The sequence below is a fragment of the Phaethon aethereus genome (genome assembly GCF_964289735.1).
Source record: "Phaethon aethereus genome assembly, chromosome: 4".
Classification (NCBI taxonomy): domain Eukaryota; kingdom Metazoa; phylum Chordata; class Aves; order Phaethontiformes; family Phaethontidae; genus Phaethon; species Phaethon aethereus.
The window spans coordinates 71341321-71363060 of record NC_138578.1 but is presented as its reverse complement, the minus strand read 5'-3'; the positions used below and the strand labels follow the sequence as shown (position 1 = coordinate 71363060).

Below are 21740 nucleotides of genomic sequence, written 5' to 3'. Positions count from 1 at the left end.
CCAATTTGATTGTATTTTGTTTTAAGACACTAGGATAGACTATGGGAGAAAAAATGGGAGACAACAGCTAGAAATGAATTTATATGTCAGAATTAATTATAAACTTGATAATGAATAACTAACAGATCCTTTATGAAGCCCTTTAGTACATGAATCCATTTCTATACTAATTCAAAACAGAAAAAAAAAATTCAAAACAGATGAAAACCAGAAAATGGGCACTGATTTCTTTCAATTTAGAAGTAACAGGATATCTAAAAAAAGAATTAACCTCTTTACAATGTCAAAATTGCAGATGCTGTGTTGTTCTGAATAATAAAACAAGAGTAAAGAAATAAAATTATTACAAAAATGTATAATGTACATGCCAAGTCATACAGCTTTTTATGACAACTTATTCCTTTGGAATTGCAATGCATTTTGTCTGGACTCTAAGTTTCATAAAATCAGTAATGAATTAAATATGATTTTTATTTAATTAACATTTAAGGGATTCCACTCTAAATTTAGTGCAAGTAATCTTGATTGTCCAAGGCATTCACTGAAATTTTCTTGACATTTTGAGTATTATTTATGCTTCAGACATTTTCTCTTCATTATGGTATATGTTTACTCAACAGCAAACTAACAAACACTTTTGATGTTCAAAGTAGTAAAGATGGAACATAATGAATTAGACAGCATTGCTTCCCATCCTACATTTATGTTAAATTTCTTTTAAAATTTGGCATATGTTTTGGCATTGTTCCCACTTTTCAAACTGTCTATGTATAATTCTTCAGTCTGTAATTAATGAGCATCAAAAAGTTTACTTAATAAGAAAGTCGTTCTCTGAGATCAAAGGGTAGATGTAATTTGGCAACAGATATTTCTTTTCCATCAAAGACAAATATAAAATGCAAACCCAAGACATTTATTCAGCTAGACATTTACGTAGATCTGCAAACACTCACAGCATTTACAGTCAGTAGTGCTATTGCCTGCTCTTACCGTTGGTGGACTGTGGATGATACGTTCAGGAGGCTTTTGGTCTGTTTTTCTTTCAATGCCATTTCATCCTCCTCTTTCTTCTTAAGTCTGTTCCTTTCACCTCTATCTGCTGAAATAATGTTTTTGTAAAATCTTCTGCTCAAAATTAAAAACTCTGAGTTGTGGCAACCTTACAATCTATCTTTTGCATCAGCATAAATTAATCCCTGTTCTAGGTAGTCTTTCCAAAGTTACTGCTTCTTAGGGGTATCAAGTACTTCTTACACACTCTTGCTCTGTGACTGTGATCTGTTGCATAGACAATAGTTCGTGCATCACTTAGCTGAAATGGTAATGTCACTGAATTTCTATTTTTATCTACTTGTCCCACTAGGTTAACTGAGTAACATGGAATTCAAAGCAGAAATTTTATGAAAAGACCTTGACGCCTTTAGCAAGAACTGTAATACCTAAATGAAAAACACAATGTAAAGAAAACCTTTGCTCAGAGGCCACTTAGTCCTGGGAATGCCTAACTTCACTAGATGTCCCCTCATTTGACGGTGAAGTATTCTGGGTAAGTTTGCATATGCTCACACTCTGCGAGTCTTTTGGTATTTATCTGCTCACCAGGCTCCCGACTTGCCCCTGAAGTCCTATCTGTCAGCAAGGCTTGGGGCATGTCTGACAGACAAGGCCAGTTTCCTTGCACTACTGCTTTTAAATAAAAACACAGAAGGAGGGAGATGAATGGGTACGTAACAGTTTAAGATATGTAACATTCATTTGGGGAGCATCCGACCTTTTCCGAATGCTCAGAGAGGCTGACGGGCACATCTCCTACTAATGGCACCATCAGGGAGCAGTTACTGAATATATTCTAGGCTGGGTAGGTGAGCTGCTGGGTGAGGCGAGGTACTAGCCAGATTTTGACCTGTGGCTGTGCCAGACAGACTGTAAATTCAGATTTACTAGGCCAAGGGATGCCCAGAGAAGCAAAATCCTCTGGCCTGACACTAAGCATAGTCACTGGGAGAGAGAATTAATGGTCTTTACTCCCATTTAGCTACCACTGGAACAAAATACATAAGAAATTTCCTATGTGGCCATTCTAACCCCGGGACTATCACACACTAGGTGGCTCTATTACCACCACTGGTTTCTTCCATCTTGTGTTTTAGAGAGAGAAGTTATGAGAGTATTTGGTGAGCAGGATCACACTCTCAGTGTAGTAATCATGCTTGGAGATCACCTAACAGAGCAGCCCCTTCTGAAAAGGAAAAAACATGGCTGTTCTGCCTCCTGGCTGAGCTTGGAGCAGCTGAAATGAGAAAGGAGAGGGGTTTTGCATCACAAATTTGGACTTTTAGGTTAAAGAATGATTTATGTGTACTAAAGAATCAAAGTCCCTTATTACATGTTAGTGCTCACTCCTAATCTAAAAAGCACCAAAGCTGAAGTAGTTATCTGTTGATATTGAAAATCTCAGCTGGGCTGCTGCATGCACATGTAGGTTTACAATATTTTTTCACTGTAGCAGTTCATTTGATCCGCGAATTTCAGCTGTGTTTCTCTCTGGCCACCTAAATCTAAAACACTCACTCCTGCTTCTATTACCAACATAAATACTCTCATCCTCCCTCCTGCCTGTAGGTTTACATTGCAGCAGAAGGATTTTCTTTTTCTTCGGCTGAAAAGAAAATGTGCTTTGCTTACACTTGTGATTTTCCTCCTTGTAGTTCATGGAACACCAATACACTGAAACAGTAAGATATCCAAAGAAACTCTAGGAGAAAAAATAACCTAAATGAGCAATTACCAGAAAGCTGACTGGGGTTCTAGTGACTGGTATTCTAGGTCTCACAACCTCATTGGGAGACCAGTTGAGAGCAATATCAAAACACTGATGAAGCAGAACATTCAAGTGTGTAATGACATCCATCTCAGCTCAGATCAGAGGAGCATTCTGGAACAGGCTTCAGTTCTAATTCCCACGTAAAGGAACTCAAATGAAATCAAAGGGACTTGTCTCTCTAGTTGGCTGAATCAGGGCCAAAGAAATACCAAAGAGGGACTTCGTGAGAACTTAAGTAACCAACTACCTTGCTAGCTGCCAATGTCTAGAATACAGATTGTCAAAAATCTCTGCACAGATTTTGCCTAACCCTAGCACTTCAGCTTCCAATATTAAAGTCTTCAAGGATCACAACAGGGTAGTGCAGAACAGGTTGGTTCTATCTTATAACAAGTGAGCATATCTAGCTCCTACTGGGGCTCACAAATCCTTCCTACCAACTCATCTCTGGATCTCAGCCTTGAGTGGATACACCTGCTCCTCTTCAAAAACTCTCTTATGTGGTTAAAGAATCATTTCTACTTAAAATTGCTAAGTCTATTTTTGGGAAAAAAAATCCATTCCATGTGTCTCAAATACTTAGCCTCTGATGATATTGCCATTTTCCTAACTTGCTAACTTCATTTAATGCCAACAGCCTTCACCCAGCGGAGGGGAGAGTGTTTACAGAAGAAGCATGGTTTGCTTTTGTTCTCTTGTCTTGAACTGAACAATTAAAAATAATTCCAGGAGAAACTGCCTCCATTTATGTGAGATCCATCAGTTCATAAACCTCTTCAGCAGTCTCACAACCTGTAAGAGGGTCATGGTTGACCTCTAAGAAACAATGTCATAGTTCACACAGTGTTCCAGGATGGGCATGCTTGGCTTTTTGGTGTCTCCTCTAATGCATTTCCTGAACATCAGAGACAACAACATTTCACTGAGCCAAAAAAAGGAATGAATATAAGAATCTACTCCACAAAGCTGAGGGCAGTCACCTCAGAGGAGGCAGACTGTCTGCCAATGATGTTTATGTTTTCTAACATGGGAGCAGGGATTGCAAACCCAGATCTCCTCCTTTCTAGGGAAAAGATTTAGCTTGTAGGTGCCTCTCTCCCCCCATGAATATTTGAGTCATTGATTCATTTTATTTGCATATACTAATATGCAAAGTTGTACAGTGTTTATAATAGACGTCGGCTGTACAACCTAATACTTGTACAACTCTTGTCTTTCTAAATTCTTCTGCCTTGTGCTGAGGCTTAGAGCACCAGAAAATCAACTGCTGGTGGTTGTGACTATGGTGGTATCTCTGATCTTAGCTTGGCGAACCAGATTTTATGGTTAAACTATAATCTCCAATGCTGGGTTCTGTGTGTGTCTATATCAAACTTCAAGTAAGAGGGTCCTGCATCTATGACAGTATTCAAGTAATTATTAATAATAACAGTTCTATCACTTCTCCTTCAAAAGATGGAAATGGACCTACACATTCATTTTGCTTTGTTGCTTACTTTAAATAACAGATTTCTGTTATCTTTAAAAGCAATCTTTGCAGTGATAAGAAAATTAATTTATCTATTAAAAAAACAGAATTATCTTATAGTCGTTAGTATCATACATACCTTGTAAGGATTTCAATTGTTGAAGCTTTTTCCCTTCATAGCCTTCTGTGATTTTTCCTAATTGCTGATAGTAGTTTTGCACAAGTCTATTGATATTATTGCTGGTCCCATACACACTTTCTACAGCAGCTTCCACCAGTCTCTCCTGTATTGTACAGTACAAATCACAATTAATTCTCTTAATCAAAAACTGAAGTGTTTTGATCTGTCTAAAACTGAAGACTCCATCTAATTTTGTATGTGCACAGAAAACTGTGAATTTTGTGTTTTAAAAATGTGGCAGACTGAGACACTGGAAAACAGGTATTTCTATTCATCCATGGGACATTTCAACATGAAAAATTACAGTAAAATCTTTCTAATGTGCCTAACCTCTGTCTGGGAAGGGGCCACTCCCCTATCTGTTTAATCTCTATAGCACATTTTACCTGTCAACCTGACTGCCAGCAAAGCAAATCGATATATGTGTAGCTCTACTACAACTTTCCATGAAACAGAAAACCCAAATATTTACTTTGGAATAATTTTATTAACCTATGAAGCAAGTTTTAATTTTATTTAATTATTTATCTATTAATTCATATTAAGCTGTTAATACACAAATACTATTAATTAACCATAAAACCTTCATCAATAGCTAACCATCTCAATTTCTTCCTCATTTTTGTTGCTCTCTGTTATCAAGAACTCTCTCAATTTTTTTTTTATGTCCCAGGGGTTGGCTTAACAAAACCTGTTTTGGCTGCTATAGCAAGTCATTAGAAAACACCATGCTTCTACGTAAATGTTAGTTTGTAAATACTTCGCAAGGTGTCTTCAGTTTTAACGCAGGTTGTAATGGTCTCTTGCTGATACTTCTAGGCATAGGGTAATGCATAAATGAAATTGCCTCCATTTTAGCAAAGTAGCACTCATTTTGTTTGGAAAACTGCTACTGAACATTTCCATACCTTGAAGTCCTGTCCATCACCTGAACTCTTTTTTCCAGCTTCCCGCCGGGCATGCTGCAGCAGTGTCCGCCCAATCACCTGCTCCATGTGCTGCTGAAGAAAATGAAGAGCTTCTTGAATTTCTGTGACTAGCTGCTGGTGAAATTCTAAATGGGTTTGCTGTGCTTCTTCCTCAAGCTTCTCTTCCTCTTCCAGAATGTGGGACTCCTGGTAATCAGACAAAAAGATAGCACTACCATTTAAATACGTTGACAAACTTAGTCAGCATCACTTTAAAAGAAAAGTCCTACACCCATTCAGACTGTTACTGTTTTAATACTTAGAATAATCCAATTCCAGCAGAAGTTTATGTACAGTCATTTAACACATTTATCTTTGCAACAAAACTATTGCCTCTGTCATGATACATACAATAACTGCTGCATCCTGTCCCATTAGTAATTTCCAAGTGATGTATTCCCATCTTTGTATTCTGCATTGTTGAATTTGGTCTTATTTCTATTAAGAATATGAACAATCTAGGTCAAATATCCTGAGTCCAGTAAGGGATAATTGTGGATGGCTCAATAAAGTGCACAGGAACAAGGCAAGTATACAGTTATGCACCTGGAATACTCACACAGTTTGTGGGGTCTACCTGAGAAAAACGTGGTATATTGGTGGGTGAGGTCATGAACATATCTAATAGCACTTGGAAACCATTTGCACTCTTGGCATCTACAGCATCCCATGGTGGTGAGTTCTACAGTTTATCCACACATTTCTTAATTTTGAACCTGCTATCTAATAGCTTTGCTTGGTGCTCTCTTCTTTTATTAGAAACAAATGAAAAACTGTTTCCTATTCATATATTTTATGCCACTTTTAAAGCCTACAATATTCCAGAAGACACCTCTTTTTTAGGCTGAAGAGTTCTAGTCTCTTGAGGTCTTTGGACCATCCTTGCCACCATTTTCTATGCTTCTTTTTAAATTCACTTTCCCTCTAAACTCTGTTTAGCACACAATAGTATACACTCACCAGCACGACCTGTTCCGTCTTCCTTATGTGTTTTAGTCTTCCATGGATTGCCTTCTGTTGAGTTGCTGATGGCCCTCTCATATTAATATTCTTATTTAAGATTCAATAACATTAAATTATTCTGGGGAATTCGACAGTCCCTATTTGATGCCCTCTTGGAAATAAGAAATGCATCAGAAAAAAAAACTGCTCTGCCCACATTCATCTGTGGAAAATAATGATGTCCCTATTAATGCTGAGTTATTCTGACATGTCTTTATTTATAGCTCAGACATATGTTTTTGATTTTTTTTTAGACAGTCTGAATGTCATTAAGCCATTTCTCTTTTTTTTAAGACACCAAATGTCACATCATCATGTCCAAGCTAGAATTCTTTAGTGTCGTTTTACATTTTATATGAAATCAACAGATAGACATGGCACTGTCTACCAGTCTAAAATGGCACAAGCTAAGACTAAGTTTAGTTCAAACAACATGGTATGTCTAAAGCTCTCATTGAGTATCTGTAAATTAACTTCTTCCTTAACTCCTTAAACATTGCTTCTAGTTTTGGAGGTTGTTCATAACATTTCTTTGTCTCTGACTTTTCACAATTCCACACCCAGGACCTACTTCTTTGGCAGCAAGGATCTTATACGTGTATTTTTAGGCACTTCCTTGTGAGATGGGTTTTAGTTGGCCTTGGAAAGAGGCTGTGAAGGAGCGAGGCCAAAGGAACAATAATACCTGTGGACATCTCATTTTTGTTAGGGAACACAGTGATTGCATCAATTAATGTCCCTGTGGGAGCTAAGTGAGAGAGAGTAGTGGAAAGCACATAACAAGAAAAATGTAGTCATATGCATTTGTATTTTATTATTTTATATTTTATTTCTTCTGAAAGTTAATGAGGTTTTGCAATTTTCACACTTAACAGGAACTACTTCAATAGAAATATTAGATGTGCAAATGGCAGCAGACAGAATTTCCTTATTCCTCTTCTAAGTGCAGAATTAGGGTTTGTGTTATGCAAATCAGAATTACAGGAACACAAAATATTATCTTTCAGCTTATTACACAGTGACAGCATGGAGCACAGAGCTGCAAAGTGTTGGATGGGTTCAACCCATGTGTGCAGCTGCAGTAGGTTGGGTAGGGGCTGTCACTGATGCCCACTAGGAGGGTCCTCTGAGGTTGAAATCTGAAACTAGGTGTTGTTCCAGGTAAATATCCAATGCAGATAAGTAAACAACAAACAACACTTAATTGATTAAGCCTAAAAGACACAGTCACAGATTTGAAAGTGACCTGTGGGAATATCAACTCTAAAAATCCTTCAACTTGCTCCCACCTCCTTGACCTACAGGAGCCAGATTATTTAGAAGGATGTCAGGTGAATGGATGTTGAGCACCTCATAGACAGAGGAGAAAGAAAACAGAATGAAAAATGATGACAGTATAGAAGAACTTGCTAGGTCTGGTGGAGGAAAGAATTTCTTCTGATGCTCAAGTAAGAACTTTTCAAGTGCATATTACAATCCCTAGCAGAATTAGTAGGAGTTTATTTTACACTGAAGCAGTAACTTTTGAAGAAGTCCTTTATACATGCTGGCCTGCCTGCTTTCATTAGTATCTTCATATAAAATAAATAGCTAAATTAGTTTGCTCTGATAACACATATCACAGACAGTTAGCCAGTAGATAATGTATTATGGAATTTAAAATGTCTGCCCAAACTAAAACAGACACACTCAGGGGCCTCCTATGCCAGCAGTGGGTCCATTTTTGACAGAGAATATTTTCCTTTCTATTTGGAACTTGAACATTTTTATTTTTTGCAATCCTCTACAGCTACTTCTAATGCCAGACATCACAGCATATGAGACCTCTGGAGGAAAACCACCCAGACACGGTACCTACCACTGCCTTCTGTAACTGCCACTGGTCCTCATCTTGGCAGGGGGAGGATCCCTTCTGCAGGGTATGTTGCACTCTCAGTTCCTGAAGCAAGCTCTTCTTTCTGGACAGTCTCATACAGGCCAGGGCTTCCATTCCAACTCTTCGGAGGGTTAATCTTCTGAGTACTGAACACAGCAGAAGTTGGTGTTTTTGCAATATATAGTTAACAGACCTGTAAGAATGACCATTAGAAATCAATCAGCTAAGCTGCTTGCTGATTTGGCATGCCTGAGTTCAGCAAAGTCATTGCTCAAAGATGACAAGTATTCACTCTGTGTAATGTCTTCTAGAACAAAGTATGCCTTGGAAAGCTGCTCAGGTGTAAAGAATGGATATTGCTGTGATAGACTTCTAGTTCTGTAACACTGCAGTTAAAATATAAATAGGAAGAAAATACATAAATAATAATGGGTAATTACATAATAAAAGTTTTTTTTTTATTAATAGGAGACCTGAAATAAGATGAAAAGAGAACGTAATCAGAACTACAGGAAAGTTATTTCAATAAAATACAGGACAGCATATCTTGGATTAACAAGGAGGCACACTCTGAAGAGACGTTGAGGCTAGTGTTAGCTGGCAGGGCTGACATGGCTGAAGCAAGTTTGTAGTGAATTTTACACTTAGCAAATTTTGAAGTTGATTCTGGACCAGGTGAGTGAAATTTGTGTACACACTGGGGATGACATTGTTTATGCCTGCATCTAATTTGTGTGTATGTGTAAACTCTGTGGATACTGAATGCTGGGAAACGCTAAAGTCAAAGAATGTGAAAATGTAAGGTTGAACTGAAAAGTAGTGCCAAAATAAAGGAGTGCAATGACAATAATATCAATATCCCAAATACACAAGTCTTCAGATACTTTGATCTTTGTCAATGTGAAGAACCTGGTAAATGAAGTAATTTGATATCTTAATCAAAACAAGGCATATGATAACAGAGAATTGTGGGTTTTTGAGAAGTAGCTCTCTCAAATAGATGTTTAGCTGTACAAAGATGAGATAGAACTAAAAAGTTTCCTTGGTGAATAGAGACAGAGAATGCAAGAGAGGAGGCATTATGCAAAACGATGGTCAGTGAGATTGTAATAGCAGAAAGCAAAGGTAGAGCTGAAATGATGCTGGACTGCACATTTTATCTTGAAGAATACCCAACTACAATGTGACATACAGAGTGAAAAGAGAGGCTAGTTCAAGATTAGAAATCACTCACAAACATAGGAGTAAGTACACAGAAAGCACACTACTCAACAAATCACAGAAGACTCTACTTTTTCTACTTGCCAGAAGTCATATCTGTTTTTTTTAATTTGGTGTTGAGAAAAAAACAAAAAAGTAGAGTAACTGCCTCTCTGCCTGAAGATGCTCATAATCCCTCGACACTGCTTTCCACAATGTAATGTAGACAAGTTTTTATCTATGCATGCAGCACTGCAGTTTTAACCCACTGTTTACGGATAAAACCATGCTTACTCATCACTGAGGCATCCTAGTCTGCTTACGACAGCTTGAATTATCTTCTCTTGTTTCTCAGACAGGTGCTTTTGCATCACAGCAGACAGAGCATATTCCTTTATCCATAGCTAAAAGCAGGGGAAAAAAATTACAACTGTTAAGATACTCTGATGTCAGTCATTCTAGTCACGACAATAAAAAATCGGTTTATTTGATGTTATTTTGCTAAAAACAATCCCCCCTCTCTTTCAAGAAACAAACTCACCCTGAATTAAAATTATTCTACTTAAGAATATTTTTTTCTCAATGATCAAAGTCTTAAACAAACCTCACTGAAAAGAAAGGGAGGCTTTGCACTGGTTTGGATCAGCCCTGAGCTGTGCCTCCTACAGATTTTCCAGTTTCAGCAACAGAGGAACAAAATAAAGGTATCGTTTTCCATCACACTTTTCTGTATAGTACACAGTGCTAGTAGTTAAAAATGGAGATGATTGAGTGATTAGGTTTACTGAGTGATTCGGTATTGACTACAAGTTTACAGCTCCTTCAGGGTGATATTTAGATCAAAGAATTTAATCTTTAAATATTTTGATGGATTTGCCATTAGACTGTAAACTTTTGGAGATATGGACTTAAGATTTTGTTTGGCATATTGCCAGAATGTAAGGGCTAATAAGACATAAGATGAAATGGTTGTAAGGCCCAAATTCTATTACTGCAAGACTAAGGGCATATTTTAGTCTACACTGGCAGCTGGATAAACGCAGGTTGCCTCCAGACTTAGGCAGAGCCCTAAATTAAATACAATACTAAGGCGCTCTGACAGCTTCACTTCATGTTCTAGCCTCATTCAGAACATGAGGGACTAAATTTTCTATTATTGCAGACAGCAAGGTTTCACTAGATCAGTATGTCTAGCAAAGAATCAGATGTGTAATCGCATGGTAGTTACTGCTAAGAATTGGGAGTGGTACTGGGCCTTCCTACTGGATTTTGTAGTCGTCTTTGGGAAGCAGTGATCTGTGCAGGAGAGAGGCTTGATCTGTGAGCACAGAATGAACTCCCCCGGGAAGTGTGAACATCAGAAACCACATCATCTTTGGCTTTAAAATAGAAATGTATTTCTTTCTTGGATAGCACCTTCTCTGTAGTATACACAGCAACACATCTAATTGACCCCTCTCCATGCAGAAAACCTTACCAGAACACATGCTCCTCAGCAGGATGCCTGAGAAGGATGGGCAGGCAGTCAACAACAGGTGACAGATGGGAAGAGTGCAGCAGAGCATAAGCACAGCCCGAAAGTCTGTACGGTGCCGGGGAGCCCACCAGGCTGCTCTCGGAGAGAGCCGCAAGACATACCTGTGTAGCCAGACCTCAACTGATTTGAGTCTAAGCCATTCTTAAAAATTATAGAGCACAGCTGAGCACAGTGCCTTCTCTGACCACATGCTGCAAGTGTCAAATTAAGGTCTATCAGGTCTCTAGGTATCAGCACAACAGATGGCAAACACTTGCTTGAAGTAATAGTTGTATCAGTATTTCCCTTTAGCAGCTCTGTGGATATGGCTTCCTAGTGTTTCACACCTCTGCGTACGCCTCGTAGATCCATCGCATTGTGTATTTTAATGTCTCTTTCAGCGGTTAAAAGGGATTGAAAATGACTTTTTACTTTCTAGAAGTATTTTCATTTTCAATGAGAGACTGGCTGTGGCTCAGATGTGGCTTCCCATCATTTTTGGAGATCTGGTTATTCACTGGTAAGTTGCTCTTGAAGGGCCTGTCTGCACACTTGCTGTGAAGCAGCATGAGGGTATATATCACCAAGACACAGAAGACGGGAGACTTTTTCTGAATTACAATTGGAATGGTAAATGGTGTAATATTGTAGCCAAGAAACCAACATTTAACACCTCTGCTGCTATCAGCATATCCTCTCCAAAAAGGCACTCAAAATGATAACAAAGACAGGGATTGTAGTCATTGTTTACTTCTGTTTATGAAGAAATAGCCTAGTTCTGTAGTGGTGAACAAAGTTTCTTTTAAAGGAAAAGAGTAAGTCACCTTTTCCACTGAGAGCGCATTTAAGGTAAGATGTATGCAAAATTTAAAAAAGGTCTCTTCACCTCCCTGAGACCAATGAAAAGCTGAGGATACAGCAGAAAATCCCCCCGGCGCGCAGTAATTAAACTGAACAGTAGAAGTACATCAGCCATATAAGTAGTAAGAGAACAAAGAGGAAAGGAGGGGGATTATTACACATTTAAGACGGCATGATACATAATGAATGTTGAGATTTGGACCAAATACTAAACCAGTGTTTTGTCTCAAAAAGGCCATTAGGAAGATGATCAAGAAGGGAAGGATCAGCTGGGAATAAACAGAATATTGTGTGTTTTATTGGAAGCAACACTTTAGCAGCTCACTAGGATGGGCTGAGAGGGTGAGGTATTTTCCACCTCCAAAATTCTAGAACTCTCGCATACAGACACAAATGTAACTGCAAAGATCCTCTGGGAATCTTAATTTGAGGCTGCTGGCGTATGGCTGAAAAGCAGCAAAACAGAGACAACTACTTCACCAAGCCAGGTGGAAAGGTCAGGTTTTGTGCTGCACTGATCTTCCAATGCTGGGTCAAGTCGCCAGGCGCCTCTGCAAGCTTTCCTGTTCTTGGGAATGGCCTTACTTTGCTTGGAGACAGATCAGTATGGAGCGGGGAAAATCACGCTGCTGCACAGACTCAGTGGCTGGAGCAGAGCTCAGGCTCTCAGATTCCTGCATTTAACCAGTAAAACCAGTGACAAAAGCATGGTAAATGGGGGACTAAAGCTCTGAGGAATGTCTGGCTTCTTGATGAGTCATTCCAATTGCTATCAAAAGTAAGTATAAAACAAAGACAAAATGATAAAATGCACAGCATGTCAAAACTGGCAAGCAGATGCCGGTTCAGCTTTCTGAGTGTCAAGCAATTGATCTGGGAATTGATGGAAATCTCCTCATCCTGTTTTCACTCTGTAAGCTTCTCAGTGCTTTGCTTCCTTGCAACAAGTTCATAAAAAGACCTTCTGGAGCACTGCTAACGTTAAGTATTACTCTCTGGCAATAAAGGTGAGGAACATGCCTTTCTTAGGTAATGAAACCCATAAAATATTTTGAGTTAGACCTCAGGTACAACAGCAAATTAGACCCAAGTAAGCTCACTCTTTTTTCTGCAGCTCTCAGTTTGACATTTTTAGCACAGATTATTCAGGAAATCAAAGGAAAGCAATTTCTCCCTAACAGCCTGTAGATGGGGTGTGATGCATATTGAATGCCAAGCAAGTACCTCAGCCTGGTGCAGCAGTCTGCTCCCCCATAACCGCTGCCTAGGCAGGAGGGTTTGTCTACAGAAATCATGAGGCAGGGAGTATGTGGGAAAATGCTCAAAACTTATTTTTATTAGTCATTTATTCCCATTTGTCTCACTCACATCCTCAAGCGTATAAAGCAAAGTTAAATATGAAATTGATTATTTTCATTTGTAAAAGAGATTCCACTCCTTCCCCCAGAAGACATCATATTCCAGATATGTATAAATGCTAGGAAAGATAATCTTAAAAAGACCCCACAGTTCAAGTAAATGGGAGAAATGTCTTTTTGAGCCACCTTGAAAAGCACACATAAATACCCTGGTGAAAAGCCTTCTGGTGTTAGACTTCCCAAGTCTGCAAAGCAGGTGACTATGTAAGTATAGTACATTTATCAAGAGGCAAATGAAAGACCTATCTCCCTGGAAAATGCCTGATAAATTAAAAGGCCTGTCAATATGAATGTTGATTTATGGATCTTCTGTCATATTCAGCATTGTAATATCTATGGGATCTCCTAAATGACATGATCACCTGTCAGAAGTATCTGACCTATCCTCCTCTTTTCTTAAGGTGGAAACCAAGTGCTCCTTTTTGTAGGATGCAAGTGTCAGCTTATTGCTTAAATGTGCATGCTGCTATGTTTATATTAGGAAAGGGCCAAGAAAAGCACTTTGCATTTGAACGTAATATAATGGGTAGCGTGATGCTTTTCAGACTCATTTATTCAGGAACATCTGCCAGCCTAGCTTGGTGGAATAGTTATCTCCCTGCATACCCTCTTTGGAGATACAGTAGACTTTTTTCCAGTTCAAAGCACTTCCAAAAAGCCACACGCATTAAGTTAAAAAAGCTCCTTAAGCTTCTGCAAAGAATACTGTCTTGAGGAATCACACATTTTCCCAATAGGAGAAGCCCTTCTAGAAATTTATCCCACAGAATCACTTGTGTCCTTAGGACAGCTCTGTCTGCCACTAAGGAAATTTTTATATTGAATAAGGCCCAACTGCAGTGCTGGTGACCTGGAGACCAATGTGAGAGCTCTCTCATTGCTAATTGAATTCCTCTATAGCTCAGTAATTACTGTTAATGATGTCAGCAAACCCTTTATTCTTTCTTTTTTCAGCTAGGAAGTCATATGCTTTATATTATGAATGCTATGGTACACTGAAAGGGATGGAAAGTCAACTTTCTAATTTAAATAATCTGTGCTTGGGCATGACTGGAACATCTGAATTCACATATAATGAATCCATCATACAGTGCTGACCAAAGAGCTATTATCCAGCAACAGAGTGCTGCAGATGAACTAATCCTTTTAGTCCCTTGAGAAAAAATCCCAGGGTGTGGTTTCTCTACTCAATACTGTGCCCCACGATAGTAACAGAGGAATGCATAAACATCATTTTTGGAACAAAACTTCAGATGTGAGATCTCCTCCTCTGCGGAGAGCCTCCTAGCCATTAAACTGCATCCTCTCTGGCCCTGAGCAATGGCTGAGGTTCAATGGGACAGCGGAAGGACCAGAGCAGAGGTGCCCTAACATGCACTCTGACCTCTAAGACTAATCGCAAGTTGCACACCAGAACCTCCTCCTTCTCTGACTGTGCCTTTTAATGACAGCAGACACCACCACAGTACTTTGGCCTCCAAGCTCTATGAGACATGCTTATATTTCACCTACTAGAACAGTCTGTGCAGGTCATTCACATACAAGGACAGGCAATTTGTGAACCCTTGGTGAATGTGAAATGAACAGCAACCTAGAGGTTTAAGCTTGCCAAGTCAGATATTGAATCTAATCCTTGATAAAAAGGGACATTGTTTCATTAATCACTGAAGGTATAGGTGTGCCAAATTCAAACACTAAATGCTAGCCAGCAGTCCTAGAGAACACAAATGCCCATCCTTAACTTAAAGCTTGTGAGCAGCCTCACTGTCATCAGTGGTTGCAGCACACACTTAAGAGTTGGGAAGGGGCACACCTTTGTATAGAGAAAGTCTGTCTTTGACTCTTTGTTAGTCTTCAAAGCAGTGTTAATAAAGACGTAGCATCGCATGAATAAATTGAAGGTATATTTGAGTTCCAGCCTAATGCTGAAGATACCTGCCTCTGCTTTTACCATTGTTGTTTTTCTCCTCTGGTGTCAGTGCCCCCTGTGCTGGGCACAAACAGAGCAGGAAAGCTGGATGTGTTTCTTCACCTTCTCAAAGTAAAGAATAAGTTTTATACACGGTGTGTATCATGTTTTCAGTTATTATACTATTAATACATAAAAATGATTAAGAAATATTTATCACTGTAAGGCCTCCTTTCCTGTAAACTGTACTCATATATACCCTCTTCAAACAGACCAGATGAAAGTTTTTTTGAACTGTTTCTGTAGATGCTCAAGACTTGAAGACATCAGACAGTAGCCTTGACAAAAAATGTTTATGTACTGACAAAGCTGTCGAACACTGTGGACAGATGTTCAGCAATTAGTCTCAACTCCTCTATGCAAGTCTACATGCACAGCATATATATTTACTCCATACTGCAAGTCAAACTGCCCATCCCAAGTCTGGACCCGTGTCTGCGCCTCGGCTGTATATTTATACACAAAATACTCTCCACAGTTAAGTATCTTCATAATTTTTTTTCCATATCTCTGTTTTCAGATCCTGGGGTCCCAGAACATAATATGGGTCTTACTTTTTTTTCTTCCAACAGCTGTTCCTGGAAAAGCTTCCAACGTCTCTGGCGGTGCGTCTCCCATTTCTCCAGGTGTGGTACCAAATTCTGCTGCCACTCCTCTTTCAGAAGCTCACATTCTCTTACAGAGAGGCCGGTCACAACAGGCAGGGTCTGAAGAAACAGCTCCGTCACCAACTCTGCTAAAGCATGGGAAGCTTTAGAGTACAGCTCCTAACAGATGGACAAAGAGGGACAGGGAAAGACGGGTGAGAAAGTGAAAGCCCCAGCCCTTTGGAGTGGTTTCATTGTATGTCTCCATGATGACAGTGAGGGAACCATGTCCTAGTGAAGAGCCTGGGCCCATGACCAACCCCTAGACATAAAGTCCAATGCCACTAATGCTTGAGTTAAAAAGACCAGGTTTTGTAGATGGAACAACTTAAATGTTTTGGTTCAAGGCACACAAGGGCATTTAAAATGCAACAGTGGCATGAGCAACTGAGACCTTGAATTCTAACCATTGCCCACATGCAAATGCAGTACAAAGAATATCTTGTTTTACTGGCTATGTCAATGTGTTATAAAAACACTTAATTTGAAAGTTAATGTGGAAACAATCTGGTGTAGGCACCACCTCATAGGCACATTTTCAAAGGTGCTGACATGAAATCAATGAAGGAAGGAAAGAAGGAAGAGTTAAAAGGGACAGTGTGGCTTTTAGTTAGGCAAAATTGATATTAGTCGTGTTAATAGCTGGTGCTCCAAAATATGACACTCCTCAGTCCCTGAAGGACAGAATTATTCAAATTCCTTCTGATGCAGAAGAGGTTCAAGCCTAGGAAAACAAATATCTTCTGGTGGTTTTATTAAAACTAGTCCCATATGAGCGGTTTTCAATTGCTGAGGCTGTTTCACTCACAAGAAGAGTTTGGGTGATTTAGTCAGATGGCATCCAAGCTATAAAGTCTGCTCAAAACACATAATTTCACTGTCAAATACACAGTGGTGATACGAGCTGTGTTTGTAAAATTGCTACAGTTTGAGATAATCCCTGAGGAGAAGAAGTGAGGGCAGGTAGCTTTCCCCAGTGAAGAGAGAAAACAAAAACACATTGGACAGGTCACACGGACACTGCAGTACTCCAGCAATATGAAGAGCTATTTCTGTGAGTTCCACATGATCTTACCAATCCAAAAAGCTTTATTGCCTACTTGGTTTTGCTTTCATAGTAAATCAGTGCTAGCCCTCTTGAAAACACTTTTATTCCTTTCTTTTCTTTAAAATACAGCTAATATTTTAAAACATCTTTTCAGCATTCCAGTTGCAAGAACAAGTCAAGTCTTCTAGCTGTTGCCTTCTTTTAAATACAGGTTTAATTACAATCTCTTAAGCGATCAAAATCTAGAACCTCTCAATAGAAACACAGAGATATTTATCTAGATGTCAAAAACATTTGTCTGCAGCTCATAGACATGAAAAGTTCTAGTGGACTTGTCTTTTTTGGGGAGATACACTGGTATAATGTACTATTGTGTAAGAGCCCATTGCAACTACTAGATATGGTATAATAAAGAGAAAATAAGACACATTAAAAAACCCAAAATAAAAGAGAATGTTAAATTGCAAAGTCAAGAACTCAGAAATGAAGAATGACCAAAACTTGGGTTGCATGTGAAATCCAGTCCTGTGCCCCCTAATGATAAATTTGGGGCTCACATACTGTTTCCACAGGACCTTTATCTGTTCCATGTTTAGGTTTATCAGTATCTATTGCATGAACAGATTTCTTAAAAATCTTTATTTTGTATTTCTCATTTATTGTAAAATATCCAAACGGTGCACTGAATACTAAATTATTATTTTCCTCATAGGATCCTTCTAGGATGCAAATCACTGTATTAATTAGCTGTTTCACAAAAAATAAATAGCTTATTTTAACAGCTCCCTGCAGTAACCTCTTCTTATGGATAAAATTGAGGCATAACACTATCAAAGTGTTCAGTACATCTTTGAGATGAGCTGTCTTGATTTCTTCTTACCTGTTTAAAGCATGCAGGATTTTCAGAATCCAGCTCCCACTGTCTTTGTTTAATTTCAAAGTGTTCTGCATGCTTGTAAATTGGGCTACAGGTTTCTGAAACTGAGTGCTGGGTCTAAGTATGAGAATTAGTAGTCAAAGACCCAGCAATCAGACACCTCATTTCTGGTAACACTTCTCCCGTTTCTAGCGATTGCTCGCAATCCAAACATGACAGTGTCATTAGGGTCACATCTGCTACACAGGTGCATCCAGTGCTGAAGGATGGCTCTCTCCTACTCCTTCATTATTATAGTTACCAGTTCCCGTTACAAGAAGAGGCAGGATTTATACCATTTTAATCACCTGTGGGCCTGGCTCAGCTTGCCGACGCTAACGCAAAATGGTTTGTTTTAATCCTCTCTTCTGCTGCTATTTATTTTAAAATTCAAGTCTCAAAATTCTGGGATTTAACATAAGCTCAAAGATCCTATGTTCCCAGCCTCCGTATTCCATACAACATTTAAACAACAATCAATCTATCTCTGTAAACCATCTCTTCTCTGAGCTTTACTATCCTTTCAGAACAAATTAATTCTCCTGCCTTTACTGGGTGTTTAAGGATATAAGAATTTCTCATGGGTCTGAAATGGTTCAGAAGCAATCTAGAGGAGTCTGTGGCATTTGTATTACAATCTCAGAAGATCTCAGGCAGGGTGTTAAGGAACTCTATCCTTAAACAGAGTTCCACCTATGGCAGCTAAATCACTTTGCAACACATTTTGCTGCAGAACTGATAGCATTTCCCTGGCATACTGACAGCTCTGTATTATTATTTACTAGGAAATCTTTCGCACAGAACATAAAGAAGGTATTTTGTTACTTGCCTTCATGTCATTTTGTTTAAAACCGCATGAATAGAGTTCTGCTTGCACTCCCTGCAGCTTCAAATTATACTGTATACTTACCTTTGCTGCTACAAGACTAGGTACATAGTTACCCAGGAAAAGTGTGACTAGGTCCTTTCCCCACAAAACTACTTACCTGCATCACCTCAATAATGTGATGGTCCAAGTTATCTTTAGATCAAAGGTGCTTAACTATTAGTTTGCAAAATAATTTATAGCCCTCTGCTGAAACTGGTATACGAAAGGACAAGAAAGTGGGATTATAATTCCAGGAGCAGTTTTTAACACCAACAATCTCTTTAAAAATGAAAACGCTGGATGAATACATGTAGGGGAAGCAGGACTAAGCAGTGTGTTCTTTACATCTCACGTATGTTGCAAACTGACATGCAAAACAAGAGGAAGCTCGGTCAGGTGCTTTAAGTCCTTGGGACGGTGTTTTTTAACAGGACCAAACACTTTCCCTTCAAATTCTGTTAGAAATTCTCCTCCGCAGGGCACAAATCCTACACTTACTGATCTTACCTGCGGTCCAGGATCACAAAATAAACCACTGTCCGTGATGACTACCAAAATACTAACTTCTCTTCAGTGTTCAAAGAACCACCGACTGCTGGCTGCTTTAATCTCAACACATGATCATATGGTCATTAGACCCCAGGCTGTCCTTGCAACCCAGACCCAAACGCAACAGCATGCTCTACCCCAAGGAGGTGCCACAGGTACAAGACAATGGCTACACCGTTTAACACAGCACTTGAAATGCAGTGGAATGACCTTTTAAAATTTGGTAGGGGAAACGGTAAATCTACATTTAGGAAAGACTGCAGATGTGACTCCACCAAAGCGACTCAAGCTAACAAAATAGCTCAAAACTATTTGTTCTCTAAGGAACGTACTTTATCTAAAACAGCAATAAAGTCTGACTGTGAATAGGGATGGCGCACTGCCTGTTATAAATCTTATTTTCCACAGGAAAAAAAGAAAACAGTTAAAAAAATCCTATTGCTTCCAGGATCTTATTTTTGGACCAGAACCCCTACAACATAGTTCTTACAACCTCCCTGACATGCCATATCTTGTTTTTAGAACTTTTACTTAATGATATTTATTCAAATTGATTCCATTAATAGAATAGCTGATTGCGGTGTTGAATGAACCTGTTTGTAGTACCTGGCAGTCAATCTCAAAGCTTTTCAAAAAATCTCCAGAGAAATTCATCAAGCATAAACAAATACCATGGGGTATATGCAGAAATAAAATGGGCCCAGATTAAAATGCTGAGTGAATCTGAATTTCAAAGAAGGCAAAAAATACATAATTTTGTCAAAAACCAGGGGAAATACACAGCTTAACAGGTATCACCACAACACCAAAGAACAATATTGATGCTCACCCTCAAACCCAAACCATTAAAAGGTTTCTACATGCAGATGAGAATAAAGAGAATAATGAAATTGTGAAGCAGGAAAATACATTTAGCAAGGCTGGTTGTACTGTATTTTAAATGCCAGCCACAGCCTAGTGTATATTATCTCCAAGAGTCAACTATGTAGCTATTTGTTAACTTGTGATAGGTATTTGTTACCTTGTGATACAACAACATTTCATTAAAATAATTAAATTTTCTGGTCAAAGCTGTAGAACACTCTTGCATGTATCCCAGAAGCTCAATGGCTAGGGCACTCATTTAGGAGGTAAGAGATTCATTTCCCAATGCATCCTCTATGTTACTAAGGACAGGAATTCAATACTCAGATCATACATCCCATAAATACGCCAAACATTCTTGGATATCACTGGCCACCAGAACATACTTCATGCTAAATAGGGAAAAGCTGATGTTCCCCAGGGCTCAGTATTGGGGCCAGTTCTCTTTAAAAGCTTTATCAATGATCTGGACAAGGGGATTGAGTGCATCCCCAGAAAGTTTGCAGATGATACCAAGTTGGGCAGGAGTGTTGATCTGCTTGAGGGCAGGAAGGCTCTGCAGAGAGTGCACTGAAGTCATCCTTAGCACACGCTAATAAAACAAGTTTGATTTCCATTCATTAAAAAAGGAGGTTCATTGAAATTCCAGTTTTGCCCCCTCACTGGTCCTTGATTTATGGAGAAGGCAGTTTCAATTTTCTCTTTCTGTACTCCCTTTTTAGAAATGTGCCTTTGTAGATAAGGTTATGCCCTTTACTAGATCTAACTATTAACAAATTGTGAATCCATATAGTGGTAAAATAAATTTTCTTATGCAGTAGGCAAGAAGCAAACTTCAGAATGAAGGCTACACAGATCAGGCATCTTGTATCAGCTTTGACTGAAATGACTAGATCAAATTTAATCAGTCCCCAAACCCAGAACTAGATTGAGCTTGCATGGTAAGAGTTCACAAATCTCATTTCTTTGATCATGATGTCTTTCAGCTTTTTTGGGATAAGTCACAGGGGCAAAATTTTCAAAAGTAAGAATCTGAGTTGCAGGTTTCTTGATATGGATTTCCACCTGAGAAAAGCTGTGGGTGATTCCACTTGAAAAGCAGCTAGCTGTGGATACCTAAAAATGCAGTCCACCTCATGAAAAGCATCCCTAACTATATCATTATGTAATGATGTATGATTATGTAATGAAATTACATAAGGAACGTAATGAAAGAGTAAGTCTCTAACAATGTGTACTACTTATTTTGACAATGGTAAATTTTCCCCTTTTGTTAACAAAGGAAAAAATCAAATACTTTGCTTCAACTTCACATTCATGTCTACCCACTCATAAAATGTTTATTGCTTTGCTTGTTCATAATAGTCATTACTTAATAGCTTTTAGTCTAAATTCCTGTGCCATTTCTATGTTCTGTCAAGTCAAATGAAATCGCATTCTGGTGAACTGCTATCAGCAAAGGGGAATTATAAATGACAGTAAATTGTGAGTTTTTATGGTTTTGATGTTATGACTGAGCAAAAATAATTATCTTACCACAGACTCTGTAATTTTTAGTTGTTAAC

At 38.7% G+C, this 21740-nt stretch overlaps 1 protein-coding gene across 1 annotated transcript in view; it reads right to left on the bottom strand.

Moving 5' to 3' along the window:
- Positions 1 to 21740, bottom strand: part of EVC (EvC ciliary complex subunit 1) — a gene marked incomplete at its 3' end in the record, with an annotated part of 55616 nt that overhangs the window by 3843 nt on the left and 30033 nt on the right. The window contains exons 12-17 of the mRNA XM_081999035.1: positions 15838 to 16050; positions 9814 to 9923; positions 8302 to 8512; positions 5382 to 5588; positions 4432 to 4576; positions 991 to 1096 (exon numbers count right to left, since the gene is read on the bottom strand). Of these exons, the coding sequence (XP_081855161.1) occupies positions 991 to 1096; positions 4432 to 4576; positions 5382 to 5588; positions 8302 to 8512; positions 9814 to 9923; positions 15838 to 16050 (992 nt within the window). The remainder of the gene's footprint in view (positions 1 to 990; positions 1097 to 4431; positions 4577 to 5381; positions 5589 to 8301; positions 8513 to 9813; positions 9924 to 15837; positions 16051 to 21740) is intronic.